Here is a 21,628-nt window from a genome sequence, read left to right as displayed (position 1 = left end):
TAACCTGGCCTCTTTAGCTTGGCAAACCCCAGCAGCAGATGCATGCTGGTGAATGCATGACTCCACAGCTAAGCAGATGTGGATTATTGCCTCTGCGTCCAGTGTAACTTTGACTTACGGTGATAGGAAGAAGAAAGTAGAAGTCAGAGGTACATTGATGGAGAAGTTGAATTTTATAGCACAGTAGGAGTGAAATCTTTCACGAGGCAGTACATTATTCTTCCTGGAAATACAATGACATGTGAGCATGGACATGAAGTTTCCTTCTCTTCTCAACTTCTCTCAAACACTTGAAAGGGGAGGGAAATAGAAGACACTCATGATACTATAACTACATGAAAGAACATTGATGAATCTCTAAATAAATTCCAACAGGAATAATCACAAAAACCATATAGAAATGGTCTATCTTTAGCTTCTTCTTCTTCTTCTTTGATCACTTGAGAAATTGTAGCAATCCGAGGAACAAGCAATTGGCTAAAGATGGACATCAGAGATGGTCTCCTATCCTGTTCTGTCTCCCTACGATCCAGAGCAAAGTTCTTCTTGCGAATGAAGGTGTTTCATCCGCCCTTGATATTACACTGTTGTTGCAGCTCCCAGCATCCATCTCCAGATCCAGCTCACTCCGGCTTTGGAACTCCGATGGTGCTGTGACTGTGCTGACACTCTTCTTCAGTTTCCGTTCATCTCTGTCTGCCATGCCAAGTGGCGACCGGAAAGAGAAAGCCCGCCTTGATGCGTCCTCAGCAATCGGCTCGTCCGTTCTTGATCGTAGCCAGATCTTTGAGACCGAGAAACTTTCCTTCTTGTGGAGATTGGCACTCATGCTTGCATTACCATCATCACCTCCGAGCTCCATTCTTCTTGATGCATCAAACCCGCTGAATCCATCTCTTTTCGAGTGGCAATCGCATTCTGACATCGCAACCCGGTGGATGGACTTCTTGAGAGCTGGCTTCTTCTTGGTTGGCCTTATAGCAACTCGAAGCAAAGATCTGTCATCCATCACATACTCGTGGGAACCCATGGAGAAACACCTCCTTTGATCCAAACCACTATTGCCGCTGGTAGTGCCTTGACATTGACCTCCGCCGATATCCAACCTCCTGAATTTTCCGAGCTTGACAGGCACTACTTTTGCTTCTGCAACCTCTGCAACTGAGATCCCCAACCCGACCTCCTCCTCTGCTGCGATTTCCTCCGGCTTCTGTGATGTATCGTTGATCAAAGACCGTAAGCCATCATCATCTCCAGGGAGACCAATGTTAGGACTTGGCCCATGGTCTCCCCTATCAGATGCAATCTCTCTGGAACTCTCACTGCTAGACTCGAGAACGAGGACTACAGGACGGCGACTGTCGTTAGGGGAGAAGTCAAGGAGGAGGCACCTTCGACAAAGAGGACAAGTGGAGTGGGACAGCAGCCAAGTATCGATGCATTCCAAGTGGAAAGCATGGCTGCACTTGGGGAGTAGCCTGAGCTTGTCATCAGCCTCGAATTCGCAGAGGCACACGGCGCAATCGAAGGGATCTTTGAGGCCTATAATGGATTTGTAGTTGAAGACAGGAAGAGAGTCTATGAAGGACTGATCCACCCCTGCGTCGTGGAGATGGAAGAGCTGCTGGAGTTGGCCTTGGAAGACTGTGACATTGCTTATAGCATCCGGTTCCCTGTCGTTAGGCTTGAGGAGGTATCTCACGAGCAGGTGGAGAAGACCAGATACGAAGAAGATGACTGCTAAAATGACAATTATGAGAAGGATACTAGGAGTAATCTTGTTCTCGAAGTTAACAATAGGAGGAGGTGGCGGTGGTGGTAGGAAAGCTAATTGAAGGGGAACTGGAGACAGAATGCTCCGTCCTTTGATACTTTCATACAAGACCAAGTCCATGTTTTGATCTCCGTCCAAGCAACAGCATAAAGAGAGACCACAAGAAAGAAGAGAAACGCCCTTAGTATGAAGGACTGAGCAAAACCGTAGACAGATCTCTGTGTTCTGTACTGCAAGAGGAAGAAGAAGAGGAAGGAAGAACAACTGTTGCAGGTGAATCTGAGGCAGTTTGGCAGAAGGGGAGTACTAAATGGGTGGAGAGATTAATGGGGTGTCAGCTGATGGGGTCGGCCATAAATACATTTATTGCGAATGGGCGGTGAGAGAAGTGAAGAGCAATGGGGCTTATGCTAGAAAGGGTCTCTTTTTTAATGGCAACGTGAGACGTGAACATGGTAATTGGTAACGTACTGCAGCCTTATTATGTTAATGGCGGATGTGAATCTTTTGGGAGATGCCGCTCTCTTCAAATCTAAGGCTTTCTCCTCCCCCTTCCATTTGACTTCCCACAGAGCTTCTCTGCACCGGTCTCAATGCTCCCCATTAACCTTCTCTTCCATGCAACTGAGACAGAATGGTTCTGTTCGACTCCAGAATTCTCAGTTTCTCTCTGGTCTTGGGATTGCTGCGTGTGGCTCTTCAATGCCTATTCACATAAGAAATAGGGGAGAGAGAGAGAGAGAGAGAGAGAGATGCATGGATTGCGGTGGGGTTGACAATGCAAAGGCGCAGGTTTCACGGCGGAGGGATCTCAACAATTTGTGCCGGCAAAAAGGGGAAGTCATGGACAAAACCAGAAGAGCTACGTTTCCTAGACCTTGTGTTTTATGGGGCTTTGGAGGTTTGGGGTAGGAGATGATGGGGTTTGACTTGGTTGCCACGAGCCTGGAGAGACAGATTAATTAGCCGGTGCGAAACATTGATCTTTCCAAGCCAATAATTCATGATTTGATGGTTCCTAATCTGCACTATCCACACTACAGGAGTGTAAATTAGGTGTCAGAAAAGGCCTGACATCACTTGAAATCTTTGCATGCATGAGGAACAAATGGATGCAGTGGCTCCGTTGCTGCACTTATCCTCACTACTGGAGTATGAAGTCACCATCACTTGAGATCATGCACGAGAACAAGTGGCTGCTAATGTTCCTCTCCAATCTGTGCTCTGCTCCACCCAAAGACAATAGTCAAACTCATCGTACTATTTTATCTTGGACGACATTTTTGCGTAGTGCAGGAGCACTTGGTTGCTATGTAGAGCAGAGATACAAGTCGCTGCAGTAGCTTTTAGAGTAGAGATGTTGAAGAGCTGCAATTAAGGCAGCGGCAGACGCCTACTGCTTCTACATTTCCTGCTGCAAGTGATATGGCTGAATGAAGCTTTATTATATGTTTGAATACCGAATTTTAATGATAAATTAATGAATGAGGTTACGATTTAATGAGCGAGAAGAATAACATAGGATAAATTTTAATCATAGAAAGGCATATCAATTGAAATAGCAGAATTAAACATTGGGTCGGAGTTTATCATGTCAAAGATCGGCCATCGAGCCAAAAGAATCCGACATTACGTCAAGAAATTCGAATCTTACAAGAGGTCAACATGTTGATGGATCAGGTAATACGTTGAAGGAAAGTGAGACACATTGAAAATTCAAACGAAGTGTCGGATGAACTAATGACATGCCAGACAACGCAAGCTTTTTTATTGTAATCGTTGTGTCTTGATTAAAATAGTTTAAGTGTCTAATTGAATTAGTTTTGGATGTAATCATGTCAACTTGATTAGGAGCTCATTGGGTTGCATCAAGATTGAATTAAGTTTATTGGAAGGTCAATTTAGTGACCTGGGCCAAACAGTGGCATCTCTTGTGAGCTGGAAAGTACGAATTATACTTTTTCAAAAAACCTAATTGAGGTACCACCAAGGTCAGTGGTGGTACCATCAGAATATAGTCTCATAGACTATGTCAAACAATGATACCATCAAGAAAGGCGATGGTACCGCATAGTGCATGCGATAGTACCATCAGTACCCAAAAACCCAAGGATTTAAATTTTTGACTTCATTTTTTAAGTCATTTAGAATCTATAAATATCTCACTCATGCTTGCTTGGTAGATAAATGAAAAGATTATGATATTAAGTATGTAAACTCTTTAAAGTGTTGAGTCTCTTCTTCGTTGAGTTTAGAAGTCTTTCTAAGAAAGGTACGAGGTCTTATTGTAAAATAGAGGCATGGAGATTTTCTCTTGAGTCTGTGAAAAGGAGAAAGGATTGAAACAAAGATAGTTGATTTTCGTCCGTTGATAACAAGATCGGTAGTGAAAACCAATGACCTCGAGGAAAGAGAAATTATGAGTGACGATTGAACCGCTATAAATCTAGTTTATATTTTTCTTTATATTTTTTATTCCTATTACTAACTGATTTAGTTGCTCATTATTTTTACTCATATTATAAATTAAACATATTTTCAATACTAGTTTCATCGATCAAAATTTTTAAATCAATACTTTATTTAGAAAGCATTAATTTACCTCTTATTGGTGCCTTTATGATCTTCACATTATGGTCTCTACAACTGCTCTTCCTTTTCTTTCCGCTGCCACTTGTGTATATTGCTGTCTAAACGTTTCTAGCAATTGTTAAGATAGACCAATGAACTTTAATAATGTAAATATGTCGAATAATTGAATGAATTAGCTCAATTTTGAAACTCGTGGGCCTTTTATGGCCAGAGGTTGGGCTTCGGACACTAAAACAAGGTCCAAAATTAAAGTGGCCTAAAAGAGTCGTTGAACTTATCGTGATGCCATCAAATCGAGGTGGGGCCTAATACGCACCACGAATCTAAGATGGAATTTTTCTTGTGCTAAGCGACAAGACCCAACTACAAGCGAAGAAGATGGGGAATCCACCTGTATCCGCTCCATTTCTTCGTCTCTGGCCTTCAAGCATTTGATGTCCTCATAAACCTCGATGTCTCGATCAAACTTGAACCACCAAAGTGTCTTTCCCTTCCATCATACTCGAAGCTAGATATTTTTATAACAGTGAACATGAGGTCTCCAACGTACACCAACAACAAAGCATAGTCTAAATGGAAAGTAGCAGTCAGCACCGGGATGTACAAAGCAAGCATAAGGGGGAAGACTAGTAAAGCTGGGGAATCCGAGGATCATCTTCTAAGGGTATCCTCCTTTCCATGCGTTGTCCCGCCTGTTGTTCCTGAAGGCGCAGCAGCCGATGGAGTAGACGATGACGAGGAAGACGAGGAAGATGATGTTGAGGATGGCGATCTTCTTCCACTTGTCCTTGATGTTGGCAATGACGCCGGCCTTGCAGGAGCTGCAGTCGTAGCAGAGGGTCGACTGATCGTTGTTCCACGTCTCGCAGTCGGTGTTGTTTGAGGCGAAGCCGGCGGCCGGCTTATTCCACACGGTTGCGTTCTCGTAGTCGAAGCGGCATTCTGAGGGAGGCTTGCAGCATCCAGACTGCACGGAAAGGACGAAGATTACCAGCCAAATAATTGCAATTATAGCAGACAACAATTGGCACACAACATTATTGGGGATGCACGTTGTGTGATATCATTCTATAAGAACTGTTTAAAGCATCATTGAAGGATATGTAAGTATTGACTTCACACGGTGTTGGATGCCTCGAACGATTTAGGAGAACTGACATGCCTTCCACTCGATTAAATGGGTGTGAGAAAATGGGAATTGACTGCACAATGAATCAGCACTAGAACTAAGATGAACAGTGACAAGAACTTCAAGAGAACCCTCGATCCACATACCAAGTTGACAACAAACACAGGAAACTGTTCATCTACAAGTAATCGGATCTCTTGGATAGAAAACTTCGACCACAAAGAAAACGGGAGATGAAGAAAAATCAAGAACCAGGAAAAAAAATGTCAATTATATGAGGTGGTGTGAAGCCATTGCCATCGATAGAGACCTATTAATTATGACAACCGGATAGCGAAATCCATAATGATTCCTTTTCATTCTTACAAACGAGGCCCACGCAAGGGAGTGAATTGTCAAGAAACAACACATTCAGATTTGTAATGCAAATGACAGTGAAATCCTGCAACAACAGACCAACATATCCAAGAAAATATCAAGATTGAAAACCATTGAAATTTATGCCGAAGAAACAAGAAATTTCGGAAAATAACAAAGAAGCAAGTTCACAAAGTGAGGGGAGTTCCTCCCTAAAAAAGATAGTAAGTAAACTAACAAGAATCCGAGTAAAAAACTCAAAGAAAGTGAAATTACTTGAAGATTTAGGAGGACATCAATTTGTTGGAAGACTACGAATTATTCCCTTATGAAATAATTTTACTTTAAGGTGAATGGAGTAAAAGTTTTCCTTATGAAAACACAGAGAATAAAACCGTGTTTCCACGAGTCGAACAAAAAAGGTAACCGAAATCTGTGACTCAAGATTCGATCTTTACGCCTCAGATCGCAAAAAGATGAGATTTTGAGGGCACCTGGATGGGCGAGAGGTTGTCCTTGATGAACTGGTCGAAGGACAGGCTGGCCTCCTGCAGGCTCCGGCAGACCTTGGCGTCGGAGAGGCAGGTGCGGATCTTGGCCCAGTTCTTGGTTTTCTCCACCCGCTTCTGAAGCCAGTGGGAGTAATCGCCGAGGCGGTACTCCTTGTAGCCGCGGCCGGACACGACCTGGCCGGCGCCCTTATTGGTGACGACGAAGGCGAAGACGGTGAAGAAGAAGAGGAGGAGGATGAGGATAAACATGACGAAGAGGTAGATCCAGAGGAGGAGGGAGTTGCGGCAGCAGGCGCCGACGAGACCGGCGAGGGAGACGGCCATCAGGAAGGCACCCAGCACGATCATGGGTGTCTGCAGGAACTTCTCGCAGTCAGTTCCGCCGCCGCGGGTGGCCAGCCATATCCCGCCGCCCAGGATGGGCACCGAGAGTAGAAAGGTGATGAAGTTGAGCACCCCGATGAGGTTGTTGCTAAGCCGAAACATCCTCTCTTCCCCTTCTCTTCTCTTCTCCGAGCAGAGACACCACAGAGGCCAGCCGACGGTAATAAAGTAAGGGAGAAGAGGTTTTGAGTTGTATAGTGTGCTGGGCAGACGAAAGGGTGTGTGCGAATATATATACATATATATTGGTCGAGAGGCAGGAAAGTTCTCAGTTACTCATTGCACGCGTCAACCTTTCAACATACCCTCACGAACTACCCTCGTGGTAATTTCCTGCAGCTTTGGGCCCCAGAGGGCGTTCGTTCACATGGCCTCACCGTGTTCTACGAAGGGCAGGTGAAGTTACCGTCAACAGTTGACATCACTACACGACGTCGTCTTTTCTTAATCCGACGTGTGCAGCACATGGGCAGTTACAGTCCTTCAAAATTACTATACTGCCTAATTTGTTATAATTAATATATTAGCTAATTTAGCAGTAATATTGGTTATTTATTTTTAATGATGGATCGATCGTATATTAAAGAGAGATTACACTTAACATGATTCTAATTGCGCTTTGAGTTATGATGCTTGTAGTAAACGAGTCAAGCCCAACCTGTCGTCTTATCACAATAGAAAACAAATATCTGATATAAACAACATTAGTGATCATAATATCACGCATCATATGATGATGATGATGATGATGAGGATGAGGAGATAAGAAGCTATGATTGACGACGGGCGGGACGCCGCAGGACGTGTCACATGTGCGCTTTAAAGACGTGCTAAACCGCAACAGCTAATGGTCACATGTTCTCTGTGTTCGGTACACGTGTGTGGGGAGGAATCGGCACCGGCGGTCCCGGGAGAAGAGCAAGGCAAGGAAGCAACGGAGAGACGTAACGAACTTACTCCGTCCGCGTTACGTCAGTCGTCGTTTATCCACAACCGACGCGGTTGCGTTGGGATTTCGCGTTTCTTTTTTTCCATTTAAATGTGAGATTGCCACGAAATAATGAAATAAAATAATAAATCGAACTATTACACCCGTCATTTTGTATGTGATGTTTGTGTGGGTTATTTGTCGGTTGATTACGTCCCCTGAAGAGCCCAACCGAAGGATCAACAGAAGTTATATCCTCTCCGTGAGCATAGGAGGCCTGAGCATTCGCTTGGCCGCTATTTTGCAGCACACAAAAGCATTGGATCATTGACTCATTCGTAGTCATCTCCTTCAGAACACTATTAATTCCTCCTTCCCTCGCCCTCGTTACTTATACCATAGCATTCCACGTCCCTCGTCTGCCACAGCACTCAGCTTCCACGCATGGCCGAAGAGGCACCTGCCGATGTCTTCGTTCCACCCACAAAATGCCTGCCCAAATCGCCCTTCCCTCCGCCTCCTCTCTCCATGTCTTCCTCCGGTAGGATGACGAGGCTTCTCATACCTCTCGCCGTCTTATCCTACCTCCTCTCGCTCCCGGTGCTGGGGCTCGCCGTGTGGCTCCTCGCCACCCGCGATTACAACTGCGAGGACCTCATGCAAGCGCCACAGATCCGTACGACCATCGGCGTCGGCCTGATCCTCGTGTTCGCCGTCAGCAACTTCGTGGTGTACTTCGGGCCGCGGTTACTCATGCCGTGCCACGTTATCCTCTCTGTGGTGCTCGTTGTGATGCTCAGCTCCGGGGTGTCCTTGGTGGGGTTGTACAAGATGGAGACGAGGGGCCTGCCGGGGACGCCAATGTGGCTCCGCAGCCGGGTGATGAATGTGGGGACGTGGGTCGAAATCAAAAACTGCCTTTACGACGACAGGATATGCTTCGACATGGAATATCGATCCTCCCAGTTCACCTCTGGTGATTTCACCATGATGAAGCTATCTGCAGTAGAGGTAAACGAAGAACTCTACCAAATCAAAGAACAATATCGAAACTATCAGAGAAACTAATGATCATCCTTTTTTCCTGCCCAAAACAAGTCCGGATGCTGTAAGCCACCAGAGATCTGCGGAATGGAGTACGTGAATGCTACATATTGGACATCTGCGACGAGGAAGAATGCCAACGACAAGAGATCGGTTAGAGATCCAACACCCTACGGTTCGTATGATGACTGCCATGTCTGGAGCAACGATTCTACGGTCCTTTGTTACAATTGTGAATCATGCAAGTCGGGCTTCGTGAGGGTCATATCCCACAGGTGGAGGAAAGTTGGTGTTTTCCTTATGGTTATGTCGATACTGTTTGTGATCGTCCATACCGTACGGTTCACCGTCCTTATGTTAGATAGATACAGCACTCACTAGGGACTAACAGCAGTTCCATTTGCTTTGGACTTCCGAGGAGGGTAGCTGAAGTTGTTCTTCTTCCTTCGAGTTCATCATGAAGAAAGCATTTCTTTTAATTTGCTTGTTAACTAACGCTGCATGCAACAACAGTGGCATGAACCTTCACAATAACCATTCTCAGTTTCATGCAAAAAACAGGATATCAGAGAAGAGTATATAAAAGATAAAGGAGAGGGAAAATGAGAGAGATGAAGAAAAGAATGAAAAGATAGATCTTATTATCAAACAGTTACATTTGCTAGATCTTTGATCTCAAAGATAATTGCAGTTCGAATTCCAATATTTTCAGTAGTACCTATATATTACAACCAGGGAAATTAAGGGCCTAATCAAAGATAAACTAAAGAAAAACCAAAATCCTTAAAGAAGAGACATTTTTCTGGAGCCATTTATCTATTATGTCATTGAAATTGCCTGTTGATCCTGAAGTAGCAGTAACTCATATGGATTTGGCTCGGCAACTGATGGTGGAACAAAGTTGTAAGTTACAAGCAATATAAGGATCAAACCTAACCTGGAAAAAAGAATACTCACTCCATTACAAATCATGCGACTTCAGAATTATAAGATGGCAAATTTAGTTTATGGTCTCGGATTATTGATTGATAGAGAATCATAGTGGATTAAGTCATGAAATGCTATGTAAGAAGGCTAAAAGAATTAATGGGATCAATCTAAAAAGCAAATGCTAAAAAGCAAATAACTTGTAGAAAAAAAAATTATTCACCGACTAATTTGTTAATGGTGTCACATAATAAACACTTATTTTGATATCAAATAAGATTTGTAAGAAAACACAAATGCACTTGTCTTCAGCTTTAAATTCAATAAAAAAAATAAAGGAACAAAAACAAATGCTTAGCATTTAAGAAGTTAATACTTGTGCCATGTCGAACACCACAGGACGTATATACATATATACATATCTGTGTGGTCCATATCAAATGAATGTACTTTTTATGTACCATATCAAATGAATTTTTCTTACTAATTTTCAAATTGCATCTTTCTATGTGGTCCAACTAAAAGAAGGTATAGAATTACTACAAATGACACTAAGAGTGAAATGATATGGGATAAATAATTATAAAAAGATAATCCATCCTTCTTAAAGCCAATCTTAGGCTTCTCTAAACTTCCTTAAAAAAAACCATCCATCCTACTTTTCTTTTTAGTCACAATTATTTGATAATTTTGAATAAAAATATCAAAAAATTGATTTGATCAAGAGAGATGAATAACTTCAATTAAATTAAGAAGCATTATAACACCCTCCAAAGAAGTCTACAGAATTTATATTCAAAATTATATCAGCAGGAGATTTCTTTGGTCTTTGGATGCTTTGAGACTTAATCTAAAAGCATCAAAAGACCAAGGAAGTCTCATACGTTCTTTCCATCCTCAATTATTGTAGTTTATTGGATCATCAAAAAATTATTGTACTTTATTAGATAACTAAAAAAATATTTTTTTTATTTATATGTTAGAAATATAATCTTTAGCACCTAATATTGGTGATTCTAATCGAGGTAATTGATCTGAAAATACTTTATGCATAAATGGTGGTCCTCGTCTAAATTACTTGAAAAATACTCTGTGACACTAAGCTCTGAATCTCGATTGAAATTGTTATATCAATATTTGTATGTTTTGTTATCGTGATAATCATGTGTTCAACTTAGGTAGAGAATAAATATTGTTCCCATTGATGATGATAAAAAAATATATCTTATATAACTTTTTATAAAAAAAATTATTTGTTATTTAATATACTTTGTAAAATAACAATAACAAATAAAGAGGACGGCCTCCGAGCATCATATTCCAGTCACACACACATTCGATAAAGTATGTAGCATCCATATCAACACGAAGATTCATGAGAATAAAGCAAAGGCAAGGCAAAGGAGGCTGCATATGCCGGCCATTATTGAATTCATCGTTGAATTGAAAGAGAGAGGAAAATGCTTCTCTAGGTTGGGTTGGGTTGGATGATGGATATCCACCTCACTTCTTTTGTTCTTTAAATTAAACGAGGAAGAAGAAGAAGAGGAGGACCACTCGACTTCTATGAAGTAATCCTATAGGGAAATTACACCAAATTGGATTTTAACCCAACACACAGTCTCGTCTGAAAGAAAACAACGTAGCGTGGAGAGTAGGCAAAGAATGGGAATCTCATCAACTCACGCCTTATGTGAAAGGTATATATAATATGCAACAATACATAAATGTCATTTTTTTGCTATACCAAAACCCAAAGAGAAAAATAATCTCGTTTAAAATAAGAGTAAATTTCAGTACTAGTTTGAAATTTAAGTATAATAAATGTTTTGATTAAAATTTTATGTCTTATTAGTCAATAATTAAGACTAATTAAAACATTAATTAATGAGCAATCGATGTGAAACCGATTCCCACGGCCGCTTGGGCCGTATCCCCTTGGGAGCCCCGAACGCGTAATAATTTGAGGCGGTGGATTGCCTTTGCCGCCCTATAAATGCGACATGGGCGACTCGCTCACCGCTCTCATCCCTCTTCCTTTGTCTTCGGATTGGTCGCTAGGGTTTCGGCGATCCGCCCCAAGCTTTTCTCTGCTGCTGATTTGGTTGCTAGGCTTTCGAGATCTCGCCGCAAAATTTCCTTGGGTCGCAGCGTTTCGCCATAGAAGCAGTCTCGTTTTGCTCCTTGGGTCGTGAGTTTTGACCATCCTTTGTTTCTTGTTCCTTTTCTACTTACGATTTATGTCTTAATCTTTGATCTACTTAATCTGTGCATGGTGTTGTTTAATTGATGCGATGTTTTCGTAAAAAAATTTCCAGAATTTGATGCTTCCTGTTTTCATGTTTTTCTCAATTGAAAATCTTTTTTTGTTATATAGATTTATGTTTATTACGACTTCTACCAAGCAGACGCTTTTCATCAGTATATACTAAGGATTTTGTTTTTACAGGAGGTGTGAATGTTTAATGGAGTCTAAAGGTGGGAAGAAGAAGAAGTCTAGCAGTAGTAATTCATTAGACTACGAAGTTCCACTTGGCTACAGCATTGAAGACATTCGACCGCACGGGGGAATCAAGAAGTTCCAGTCTGCTGCTTACTACAACGTAAGAATCACAATGAGAAAGAAAAAAAGTACAATTTTCCAATTTGTTTATTGATTCCTAATTTGTTGTTTTGATTTCATTGTCTACAGTGCGTGAAGAAGCCATCCTGATAGCCTTTCAGATTTTTCCCTCTTCAGTAGAGCAAGGGTATAAATAATTTGACGACTTCTGTTTTGAGAAATCCTTTTGGCTAGCTGCTTTCCGATAACCATACTCTCCTACCAAGCTTTTTTCTTGTCACCAAAACTCCCTCTCCTTTCCCCCTGTCCCATTTCCTGTATTCGATTCGATGGCAGTCATAATGAATGGTTCTCCAAGTCCTCCCTCAGTGTCACCGATTGGATTTGAGGGATACGAGAAGCGTCTTGAGATTACATTCTCAGAGGCACCTACTTTTGTGGACCCCCGTGGTAGGGGATTGCGCTCCCTTTCACGGGAGCAGATCGACTCTATTCTTGATTTGGCACGGTGCACAGTCGTATCGCAGCTCTCAAACAGTGAATTCGATTCATATGTCCTCTCGGAGTCGAGTCTTTTTGTTTACCCATATAAGATAATTCTCAAGACATGTGGGACTACAAAACTGCTGCTGTCCATCCCCAGAATTCTTGAGCTTGCTATGGAGCTCTCGCTCGCTGTGTTATCTGCAAAGTATTCCCGTGGAACCTTCAATTTTCCTGGTGCACAACCATCTCCACATCGTAGCTTCGCAGAAGAAGTTGCTGTCCTCAATCAGTTCTTTGGCAGCCTTAACTCGGGTGGCAATGCCTACGTGATGGGTGATCCAACAAAGCCGAATCGCAAGTGGCACATATATTATGCAACACAGAAAGCTGAACTGCCAATGGTTACTTTAGAGATGTGCATGACTGGGCTGAATACTGAGAGGACATCAATCTTCTTCAACAATTCAGTGGATGGCTATTCTTCTGCTAAAGAGATGACGAAATTCTCTGGCATTTCTGATATTATATCTGAGATGGATGTATGCGACTTTGCCTTCGAACCATGTGGATATTCGATGAATGGGATTCATGGCCCAGCTCTATCTACGATCCATGTGACCCCTGAGGAAGGTTTCAGCTATGCTAGTTACGAAGCAATGGGGTTCAACCCATCATCCCTGGTGTATTCAGGGTTGATCGAGAGGGTCCTTAAGTGCTTTGGTCCATCAGAGTTCTCCACTGCAGTTACTATCTTTGGCAGACATGGGTTGTCTGGCACATGGGGAAGGAAGCTTGATCTCGATGGCTATGCCTGTACTGATCTTGTGGAACAGGAGCTGCCGGGAGGTGGGCTGTTGATTTATCAGGCTTTTGCGGTCTCTGCTGTGACTGTCGTCTCCCCTAGATCCATCCTGCATTCCTGTGACAGAGACCTCAAGTATGACAATAGAGGAATCCACTGGGAAAATGAAGAAACAGAGGGAGAGGAACCTAAGATAGGATCATGAAAGTAAGGTTGGTAGTGTGTTCGAGTTTGGTTTGTTTTGTCAAGCAGCTAGCCAAGGTTACTAGTGTTAATGTCTTATGTGAGAGTCAGCATCAATGCTCTAGGTGGCTTGCTGTGTCTGCCATGATGAGCAGTGCTTGTTTGAATCCAAAACCTTTGTCTAAGTGCTATTATCAAATAAATCCTTGTGATCCTTTTTTTCTGTTATCTGGAATGTGTCATCTCTTTGTCACCTGTTACTGTGGTTGAAATATGATTATGGAATGTGTGATCAAGTTGATCTGTTCAGCTTTATGCTCCTGTGTTGGATCCTACTTGCATTGCAATGTTTATATTCAATTCATTCAAGTACTTCTAATGGATGAAAGCACCATCTGCAGGTACTGTTTAAGACTGTGCCATCAGGAGGACCCTCTTTAAGAAATGGTAGCACTATTGCCAGAACAAAAATCATCTGAGATCTGTAGTATGGTTTTTCGAATCCAAGGGTGCCTATTCAGAAAAATTGATGCTTCGAGTGGATCATCATTTGCTGTGGTAACTTGTTCAAGAATGATGCAACACTTAATTCTATTATATATATATATTTATATACACACACACACAACATATAAATGTACTTTTGTTGATTTCCATATGACTGTTACATTGAAACTAAAGTAAATAAGCTGAAATATGTCTGATTTCAATAACATCTCCTTTCCAAAACTACGGTGATCATTTGTTTTGCTTGTCAGTCAATTCTTATCTCTTTGGTGAAATTAGTTGTCTAGAATGTCTTCAAATTCAACCGTGTCTTCTAACAACATATCATCTATTCAAAGACTTTAACTGATGAAATCTTAGAACCCATTATCAAGAGTTATGTCTGAATCATATGCCCCGATCCAGCTTTATCACCATAGAGCTCTCCTTCTTTATTGGCCATCGGAAGCTTTATTTTCTAACACCAAGTAAAAAAGAAAGAATATATATAAATAGATAACAAAATTATTAAGCACACCTTCTCCATCTAATACAACAATCTTGTGCAAATAGTCCGATTACATAAAAGATGACATGAGAGAGGACATTTCAAGAAAGACTACAGAAGCTCTACCTGTTACACTTGAAAAGAAACAACTATATTATTTTAAATTGTTGAAGACTGAGAAATAGATCCATACAATTCGACAAGTTAGAAGCAAATAGTTGGAGATGTTATGCATGTCCTCATGAGAAAGGAAGAGGAAATAATTCAAGAAATTAAGATCACATAAACCTCTGGGGGGAGGGGGGGGAGTTAATGCTAGGTCATGACATCTAAGATTAGATAGTAGCCTTCACTTAGTAGACTCTTTGATTAATTAGTTTGTATGTATCGGATCCTACAAAGATAAGCTAAACCTAATTAATCTCCTCAACCCTCTTGTCTAATTATTCCCATTTTGGGCCATGTTGGTCCAATTATTGATAGGTTTCTTTGGATGGGTTACTTACAATTCACAATCTTGTTTTTACAAACATAAAATCTCCTAGAGAAATTAGGTTATAGACAGGAAAACATTTCATAAGATTGGTAACTAGTTAACCACAATATTTTTATAATTTTAAATCTAATTCAAACTTTTGTTTTGTGATCCATAGTGAAAAATAAAATTAAAAGATATGCATGCATTAAAAAAAGAGAAAAATTAGCATTTCAAATTAATCATAGGTAACTTTTACATGAAAAGAAGAGAAATTTTTGAGATACTATGAAAATGATATAGCACAATTAGTTGTTTTGATATCTGATGTAAGACATATCTTCCTTCAAAACTTATCATAATTTCTTGATTTGATTATTGTCGATTAAGACAGTCGATAATCCTCAGTGAAATCTCTTGGTTTCTTGCTTTGATTGTTGTAGATCACACGATGAGATTCAAATTCAAAAATTTGTTATCTTAGAACTCTTGATCAAGTATTAATGCTTGGGTCATTTGACCCCATCTAGCTTTATTACCTTAGAACTCTACTTCTTGATAGAACTTTGCAAGTCTCTGACACCAAGTCAAAATAAATAAATAAGTAAATTTTCTTATATAAATAGATAAAAAAATTGTTAAACACACCTTCTCCATCTAATATAATTGATTTGTACACAGTTTCTAATGACCACATAGTTCACTTTAATAGGTCCATTGGACTTGTTTGGTGACCATTTGCCACTAGGACTAGTAATTTAGCCTTCATGTTCAGACTACAACTACAAATGTTATGCAAGAAAGATCATATTAATTGTTTTTTCTTTTTCTTTTGGGTAATTGATGCTAATTTATGGAATCTAAGATTAGATAGTAGTTTGTTTTTAATAGAGAGAATTTTGATGCAGATTCAAAAGTTATAGATGTTACACCGTGATTAGTTTGAATAATATTAATATTGACTTATAAGAATTTGATTATAATTTTAGTCTAAGTATTTTAATTAATGATTTAGGTCAAACCAACTTGATAAGTCAATCAACCCACCAGATTTATTATCAATAATAAAAAATAAATTAATGATAAAATAATAAAAATAATAATGATAAAAATTAATGAATAAAATATTGTTTTTATATATTTTTTAAAAAAATTGATTAAAAATAGAAATTGATTATAATTTTATATATTATTTTTATTTCATTGCTTTTATATATATATATATAGAATGGTTTCTGTATCTTTCTCATCATATAACACTGCATATCCAAATAGCCTTTCTTGTACATAAACAAATTGGTTTGTCATTAATACTAAGATATGCTTCACATTATTATGCATGTATTTCTAGCACAAATACTTTGTATAATCTCAATCATGTTTATTTTGGTTAAAATACTATCAAATCAGATGAATAATTTGATATTATAGGAAATGATGGAATACATGATTTTGAAATTATCCATTCTAACTTTCTTTTATAGGGTACCCTACACAGTATTATGTGCATTCCTTTGCATAAATATCAATACACATCCTTTTAAATTTATTTGTCTGGCTTTTACTTTTCATCTATAGAGTTTGCATGTTTATAATAAAATTTTTTTTATAAAGTAAATGATGTTGCTTTCCCACACACTATTATTAGCTCATTTATCTTCCTCGACATCACTGTGCATATTCAAAATTATCCATATGGTATTATTTATTTGATTAGAAAATTATCGAATCAAATAAAATTTTTGATATTATAGGAAAGGATGGAATGCATGATTTTGTAACATATTCATCCAATAAAATTTGAAGATATTATCATCCAAGTAATAATTTGCATCACATGATATCATCCAAGTGTGAATTCATGTCCAACACGAGTGTGAATTCATGTCTTAGATACAGTACATCTAAGAGAAGAATCTATTAGACAACTTAATGAACACAAGAAGACATAAAACGGAAGAGGAAGAATGTGGTTATCAAATACCATTGCAAAGTTCTCTATAGCGGAAACCATCCAAGTTATTGTTTTACTAGCAAATGTAAAGGTAGCAAAATAATGACAATAATAGGCAAGGGGGATTTTGGAAATGTAGTTCACTCTTTGGACAGACATTGTTTTGCTATTCCTTAAAGTAAATGTCATTTATCTTTCATGGCATCTAATACCACACCTCATCATCATGCATATCCAAATTATGTATATGGTATTGTTATTAATAATAGGATATAATTCATAATATTGTTAATACATTTCCAACATAAAGTAGTGTATCTAAAACATAAAACATGCTACATAAGGTGCCCGAACCCAACATGCTATAAGATTTATTGTAAGTCATTTGGAGGAGAAACTATGATATAGACTTGATGAAATTTGAGCAAAAATATAAATATAAATAATATAAATATAAATATAAATATATATAAAGTACAGAAAAAATAAATCTAAAATATTGATTTGCTGATGATATACCAAATCCATTAACCAAGTTAGAAAATTCAAAATCTTATCTAATAAATTTTTATACCTTAATTATTAGTCTCATGATAATATATTAGATCCACTCAAGGTTTGAAGGTTTAATTTATTCAATAAATTATTAACTCCAAAATGGGTATTCCAAATCCATTTATCAAACGTTGAGGGTTCAAAAAATCATCTAATAAATTTTGAAGATATTAGCTAGTATAATTGATAAGAGTCATGACTCCTAATAATATTATATTCACCATTTATCCTTTTTTTAAGAAAAAAGTTATAAGGTTCTATCAATATAATTCATCTAACCCCTTATATCATCTCAAGATCCATCTATTTCGATTAAAATTTTATGATCATTTATTTTCAATTAAATCATATGAATGATTGAGAAAATAGGAAAGGATAAAATGGATGATTTTGGAATTGCTCACTGTTATTTTTATAACCACAGAGTCTTCTAGATAAATTAGGTTCTAAATAAAAGATTTTTAAAGATTGGTAAATAGTTGACTATAATATGTTTGAGGTTTTAAATCTAATTCACACTTTAATTTTGCACTGAAGAATATAAATAAAAGATATTCATACACAAACTGTACATTTCAAATGAATCATACAAGATTTTTATAGGAAAAAAAAGAAAAATTTAGTACAATTAGTTGCCTTGGCATTTGATTTCAGCTTCTCTCTAAAACAAAATTTGTCCAATTGAATTGTCTTGAGATATGACTAAAGTGATCTCTTCCTTTGAGCACTCATCATGATTCTTGATTTCTTGCTTTGATTACTGTAGATCATAAAATGGTATTCAAGTTCAAAGACGTGCTAGATGAAATCTAAGAACCCTTGATCAGGAGTTAATGCTGGAATCATTTAACCCCATCAGGCTTTATCACCGTAAAGCTCTCCTTCTTGATCAGATGTAAGTCTTATTTCCTAACACCAAGTCAAAATAAATAAGAAATTTTCTATAAATAGAGAACAACACTATTAAGCACTAATGTGTAAATTGTAGTAACATTATGTGCACACTTTTAAGGGTTGAAAGTTATAGATGGCAAAACAGTAACATTTTGGATTGTTGAAGACAAAGATATAGGTGCCACAGAAAAGAAATGAAAATTAGTTCATGATATCTAAGTGTTGCATGGAGAATAATAGACAATTCAATAAGATAATTCTTAAGAAGAAATGATGTGAAATTTGATAATATTTTCAAATATGATAAACTTACCTCTCATTTTGTGATCAAAAGCAATGTTTTTGAGATCAAGGGTTCTAAGATGAGGCCTCAGGTTTGATTATTCTTACGACTCCAAAGATGAGGCCTCCATTGTTCTAAGATGAAAATTAATTATACTTTTGATCTTAAGTCATTACTTTTTATATGCTAGTAATGTTTATCGATCTTTCGATATAGTATACTAGTGCATATTAAATTATGTTTCTGATAAATAAATATATATATATATATATATATATATATATATATATATATATATATATATATATTATCATTAATACTAAGATATGCTTCACATTATTGTGCATGTATTTCCAGCACAGAGCAGCGTAGCTGGATGAGTTTATTTTTGGTGCTTGTATCTTCAATATGAAAGTTAATACATAGTTAATTCAATTATTTCTTATTATCTCAAGCATTCATTTATTTTGATTAGAAAATTAGCAAATCAGATGAATAATTTGATACTATAGGAAAGGATGGAATGCATGATTTTGATATTATTCAATTCCTCCTCTGTATGAAATATTAAAAAATATACTTTTAAATTTATTTATCACACTTTTACTTTTCATCCATAGTCTTTGCATGTTTTGAATAAAATGATTTAACTTTCACTAAATGGCCTTTCTTGCTATTCAATCTCAATAGCAATTATAAATTTATTTTATTGCCATCCCTTTTATAGTAATAACATAAATACAAATGGAAAAACTGTATGAAGAACACAATAGAGAAACAAAATCATCTAATGCTCATCAATCTTTTTATTTTCTTTTGCATCATATGCTATTGAATCAATGAATCCAAAACCTTAAAAAAATCATTAACTGTTTGTCTCTTCCCTTGTAAGTAATATTTTCATTTTATATGGGAAGTAAGAGAAAAGTTGATTATCAAATATTTTTTTTATCAATAATTTATGTTCAATAAGCTAATGATTCAATTATCATATTCGACTAGATTGTGATAAATGGTATTAAAGTTGAACTACTATTTGATATACGATGAATCATCCATAAACAAGACTAAAAGATATATCATAGAACTACTGGAGTTTAATTCTAAATCATATTGAACGTCGGTGAGGATGCGAAGTCTTAAGTAGCTAAAATTATAATATTTTAATTTAATATCATATCAAATCATATAGTGATTTAGACTCAACAAGTTAACGAAGATAATCGAATGGTGAGACACATCCAAAATTCCTTTTATTGATGAGTTGGTAGTCCATCGACATGCCTCCATTAGCTAAAGTATAGGAACATCAAACAGAAATGGGAGAAAGTTGATGATGATGGGGACAACATCGACACATTTGTACCTTCAGAAACAGTAGAGAACATCAAACATGAAAAAGAAAAAGGAGAAACATCCTTATCATGCATGACCAAATTCTCAACAACAGTATCATTTTATATCCCCAGGGAAGCCAGAGTCAGGCCAGCTGCTAAAAGCTCAGTTCTTGCAATTAATGTGGCATCCGAGTGAGGTGAAGTTTCGGTTCTGCATCCATTTCTAATGCTGTTGTGTATCTGTGCCATCAAATTCTCAAGCAGTTGAATGCATCTAAAGTAGGGTAGATTTTTCCATGGAAGTCAGAATCTGTAATTGTCAAGTGGACCAGCATGAACAACTCATAACATAGGCCAACAATGAGTTCCACATTGTTGTTAGATTCAGTTTCATATAGCTTACTTTTGTTCAATGATTAAGGAAAGATTGCTGATAACTTTTTGTTCTGGTCAGAGTCCTAAGTTGAGTGAAGCTCTTCATCTGTTGGTTAACCATTAAAGGTAGAAGTTTTGCTTGAACACAATATAAACTTTGGCAAAGCAACTTTTTCTATGCTTGCAGTATTCTCTTCTCTGTTCATATCAGAAACAGCTATTTTCATTAACATGGTGAAATCAAGTTCAGGATTCTCTCCATTAGACAGTTTTCATCAACAGTAGTCACCACTTCAAACCATGACTGCTTGATGTTAATGCAATGATCCATAAATGGAGAGTCAACACTTTGATCTACTGTGCTTGGAGCACTTGTGCTGCTCTTCACAGAATGGCCCTGTGCTGTATGTGCAAGCAGGCAATTGATCGAATGGGGTTGAATGCTCTTACTCTTTCGTTTCTCAACTTAACAAGGAAGAAGGAAATGAGGAAAGAGTTTGTCAGCAAGCTCTTCTTCCTCCTCGGTGCTGCAACATAGACACAGGGGGTGGATAGGAGTAGTTCTGTGAGCTGTGGAGGTAATAGAAGACAAGCACATCAATCCAACCAACCGTTGTCCCTTCCCACCGCATCTGAACCATCATTGCATGCGTTCACATGGTTGTTGGACAATGGAGAGGAGAAGACAAATGACAAGATTTGCATAGAAGCAACCATCACCACAGCAAAAACAAAGCAACATCTACAAGATGAGACAGTAGGGAAGAAGTGATTGAGCCTATTACGCCAATATCGCACGCCACGAGCGCACAAACCTCAAAGCAAGACAACAGTCACCAGCTTTGTATCTTTATCTTCGTCTTCATCTTCATCTTCATCTTCATCTGCATCTAATGTGTGTCGAAGCCTCCCATCAACTGCCCAATCCATCTTGAGTTCAGCTGCAGCTTCCTTGTGTTGGGCTGCAAGTCCCTCCATCTTCTTTCTTTCTTAGTTCTCCTCCTCCTCCTCCTCCTCCTCCTACTAGTTGGAGCGAGCATCCAAGTGTGCTGCCATGGCAGTAGAAGAAGAAAGCACCAT

At 38.2% G+C, this 21,628-nt stretch overlaps 4 protein-coding genes across 5 annotated transcripts; 2 read left to right on the top strand and 2 right to left on the bottom strand.

Moving 5' to 3' along the window:
• Positions 1-343: 343 nt before the first annotated feature.
• Positions 344-2,038, bottom strand: LOC135643434 (RING-H2 finger protein ATL13-like). The gene has a single exon (XM_065160372.1). The coding sequence runs from the start codon at positions 1,892-1,894 to the stop codon at positions 491-493; it is 1,404 nt and encodes a 467-aa protein (XP_065016444.1). The 5' UTR covers positions 1,895-2,038; the 3' UTR covers positions 344-490.
• A 2,827-nt stretch (positions 2,039-4,865) lies between these two features.
• On the bottom strand, positions 4,866-6,965 carry LOC135643435 (tetraspanin-8-like). Its single transcript, XM_065160374.1, has 2 exons — positions 6,347-6,965; positions 4,866-5,333 (listed from the first exon to the last, which is right to left on the bottom strand). Exons 1-2 carry the CDS (start codon positions 6,848-6,850, stop codon positions 5,025-5,027), a joined length of 813 nt encoding a protein of 270 aa, XP_065016446.1. The 5' UTR covers positions 6,851-6,965; the 3' UTR covers positions 4,866-5,024.
• A 1,043-nt stretch (positions 6,966-8,008) lies between these two features.
• Positions 8,009-9,199, top strand: LOC103992320 (tetraspanin-15-like). Its single transcript, XM_018829211.2, has 2 exons — positions 8,009-8,687; positions 8,775-9,199. The coding sequence occupies exons 1-2, from the start codon at positions 8,121-8,123 to the stop codon at positions 9,099-9,101; spliced, it is 894 nt and encodes a 297-aa protein (XP_018684756.2). The 5' UTR covers positions 8,009-8,120; the 3' UTR covers positions 9,102-9,199.
• Positions 9,200-11,655: 2,456 nt separating this feature from the next.
• LOC103992286 (S-adenosylmethionine decarboxylase proenzyme) lies at positions 11,656-13,909 on the top strand. 2 transcript variants are annotated; one of them, XM_009411922.3, is made up of 3 exons: positions 11,656-11,838; positions 12,097-12,250; positions 12,340-13,909. In XM_009411922.3, exon 3 carries the CDS (start codon positions 12,540-12,542, stop codon positions 13,701-13,703), a length of 1,164 nt encoding a protein of 387 aa, XP_009410197.2. In that variant the 5' UTR covers positions 11,656-11,838; positions 12,097-12,250; positions 12,340-12,539; the 3' UTR covers positions 13,704-13,909. The 2 variants fall into 2 exon arrangements, with proteins under 2 accessions (XP_009410197.2, XP_065016445.1); XM_065160373.1 differs by having other exon boundaries at positions 11,658-11,835.
• The last annotated feature ends 7,719 nt before the right edge of the window (positions 13,910-21,628 follow it).

This window comes from Musa acuminata, chromosome BXJ3-7 (assembly GCF_036884655.1).
Source record: "Musa acuminata AAA Group cultivar baxijiao chromosome BXJ3-7, Cavendish_Baxijiao_AAA, whole genome shotgun sequence".
Taxonomy (NCBI): domain Eukaryota; kingdom Viridiplantae; phylum Streptophyta; class Magnoliopsida; order Zingiberales; family Musaceae; genus Musa; species Musa acuminata.
The sequence above is the reverse complement of the archived record's forward strand: the minus strand, read 5'-3'. Positions and strand labels throughout refer to the sequence as shown.

Excerpts from the sequence above, each read along its gene's own strand:
- LOC135643435 (XM_065160374.1), bottom strand. The coding sequence starts at position 6,850 with ATGTTTCGGCTTAGCAACAACCTCATCGGGGTGCTCAACTTCATCACC. Across the intron at positions 5,334-6,346 it reads ACAACCTCTCGCCCATCCAG|TCTGGATGCTGCAAGCCTCC; the intron begins GTGCCCTCAAAA and ends CTTTCCGTGCAG.
- LOC103992286 (XM_009411922.3), top strand. The coding sequence starts at position 12,540 with ATGGCAGTCATAATGAATGGTTCTCCAAGTCCTCCCTCAGTGTCACCG.
- LOC103992320 (XM_018829211.2), top strand. The coding sequence starts at position 8,121 with ATGGCCGAAGAGGCACCTGCCGATGTCTTCGTTCCACCCACAAAATGC. Across the intron at positions 8,688-8,774 it reads TGAAGCTATCTGCAGTAGAG|TCCGGATGCTGTAAGCCACC; the intron begins GTAAACGAAGAA and ends GCCCAAAACAAG.
- LOC135643434 (XM_065160372.1), bottom strand. The coding sequence starts at position 1,894 with ATGGACTTGGTCTTGTATGAAAGTATCAAAGGACGGAGCATTCTGTCT.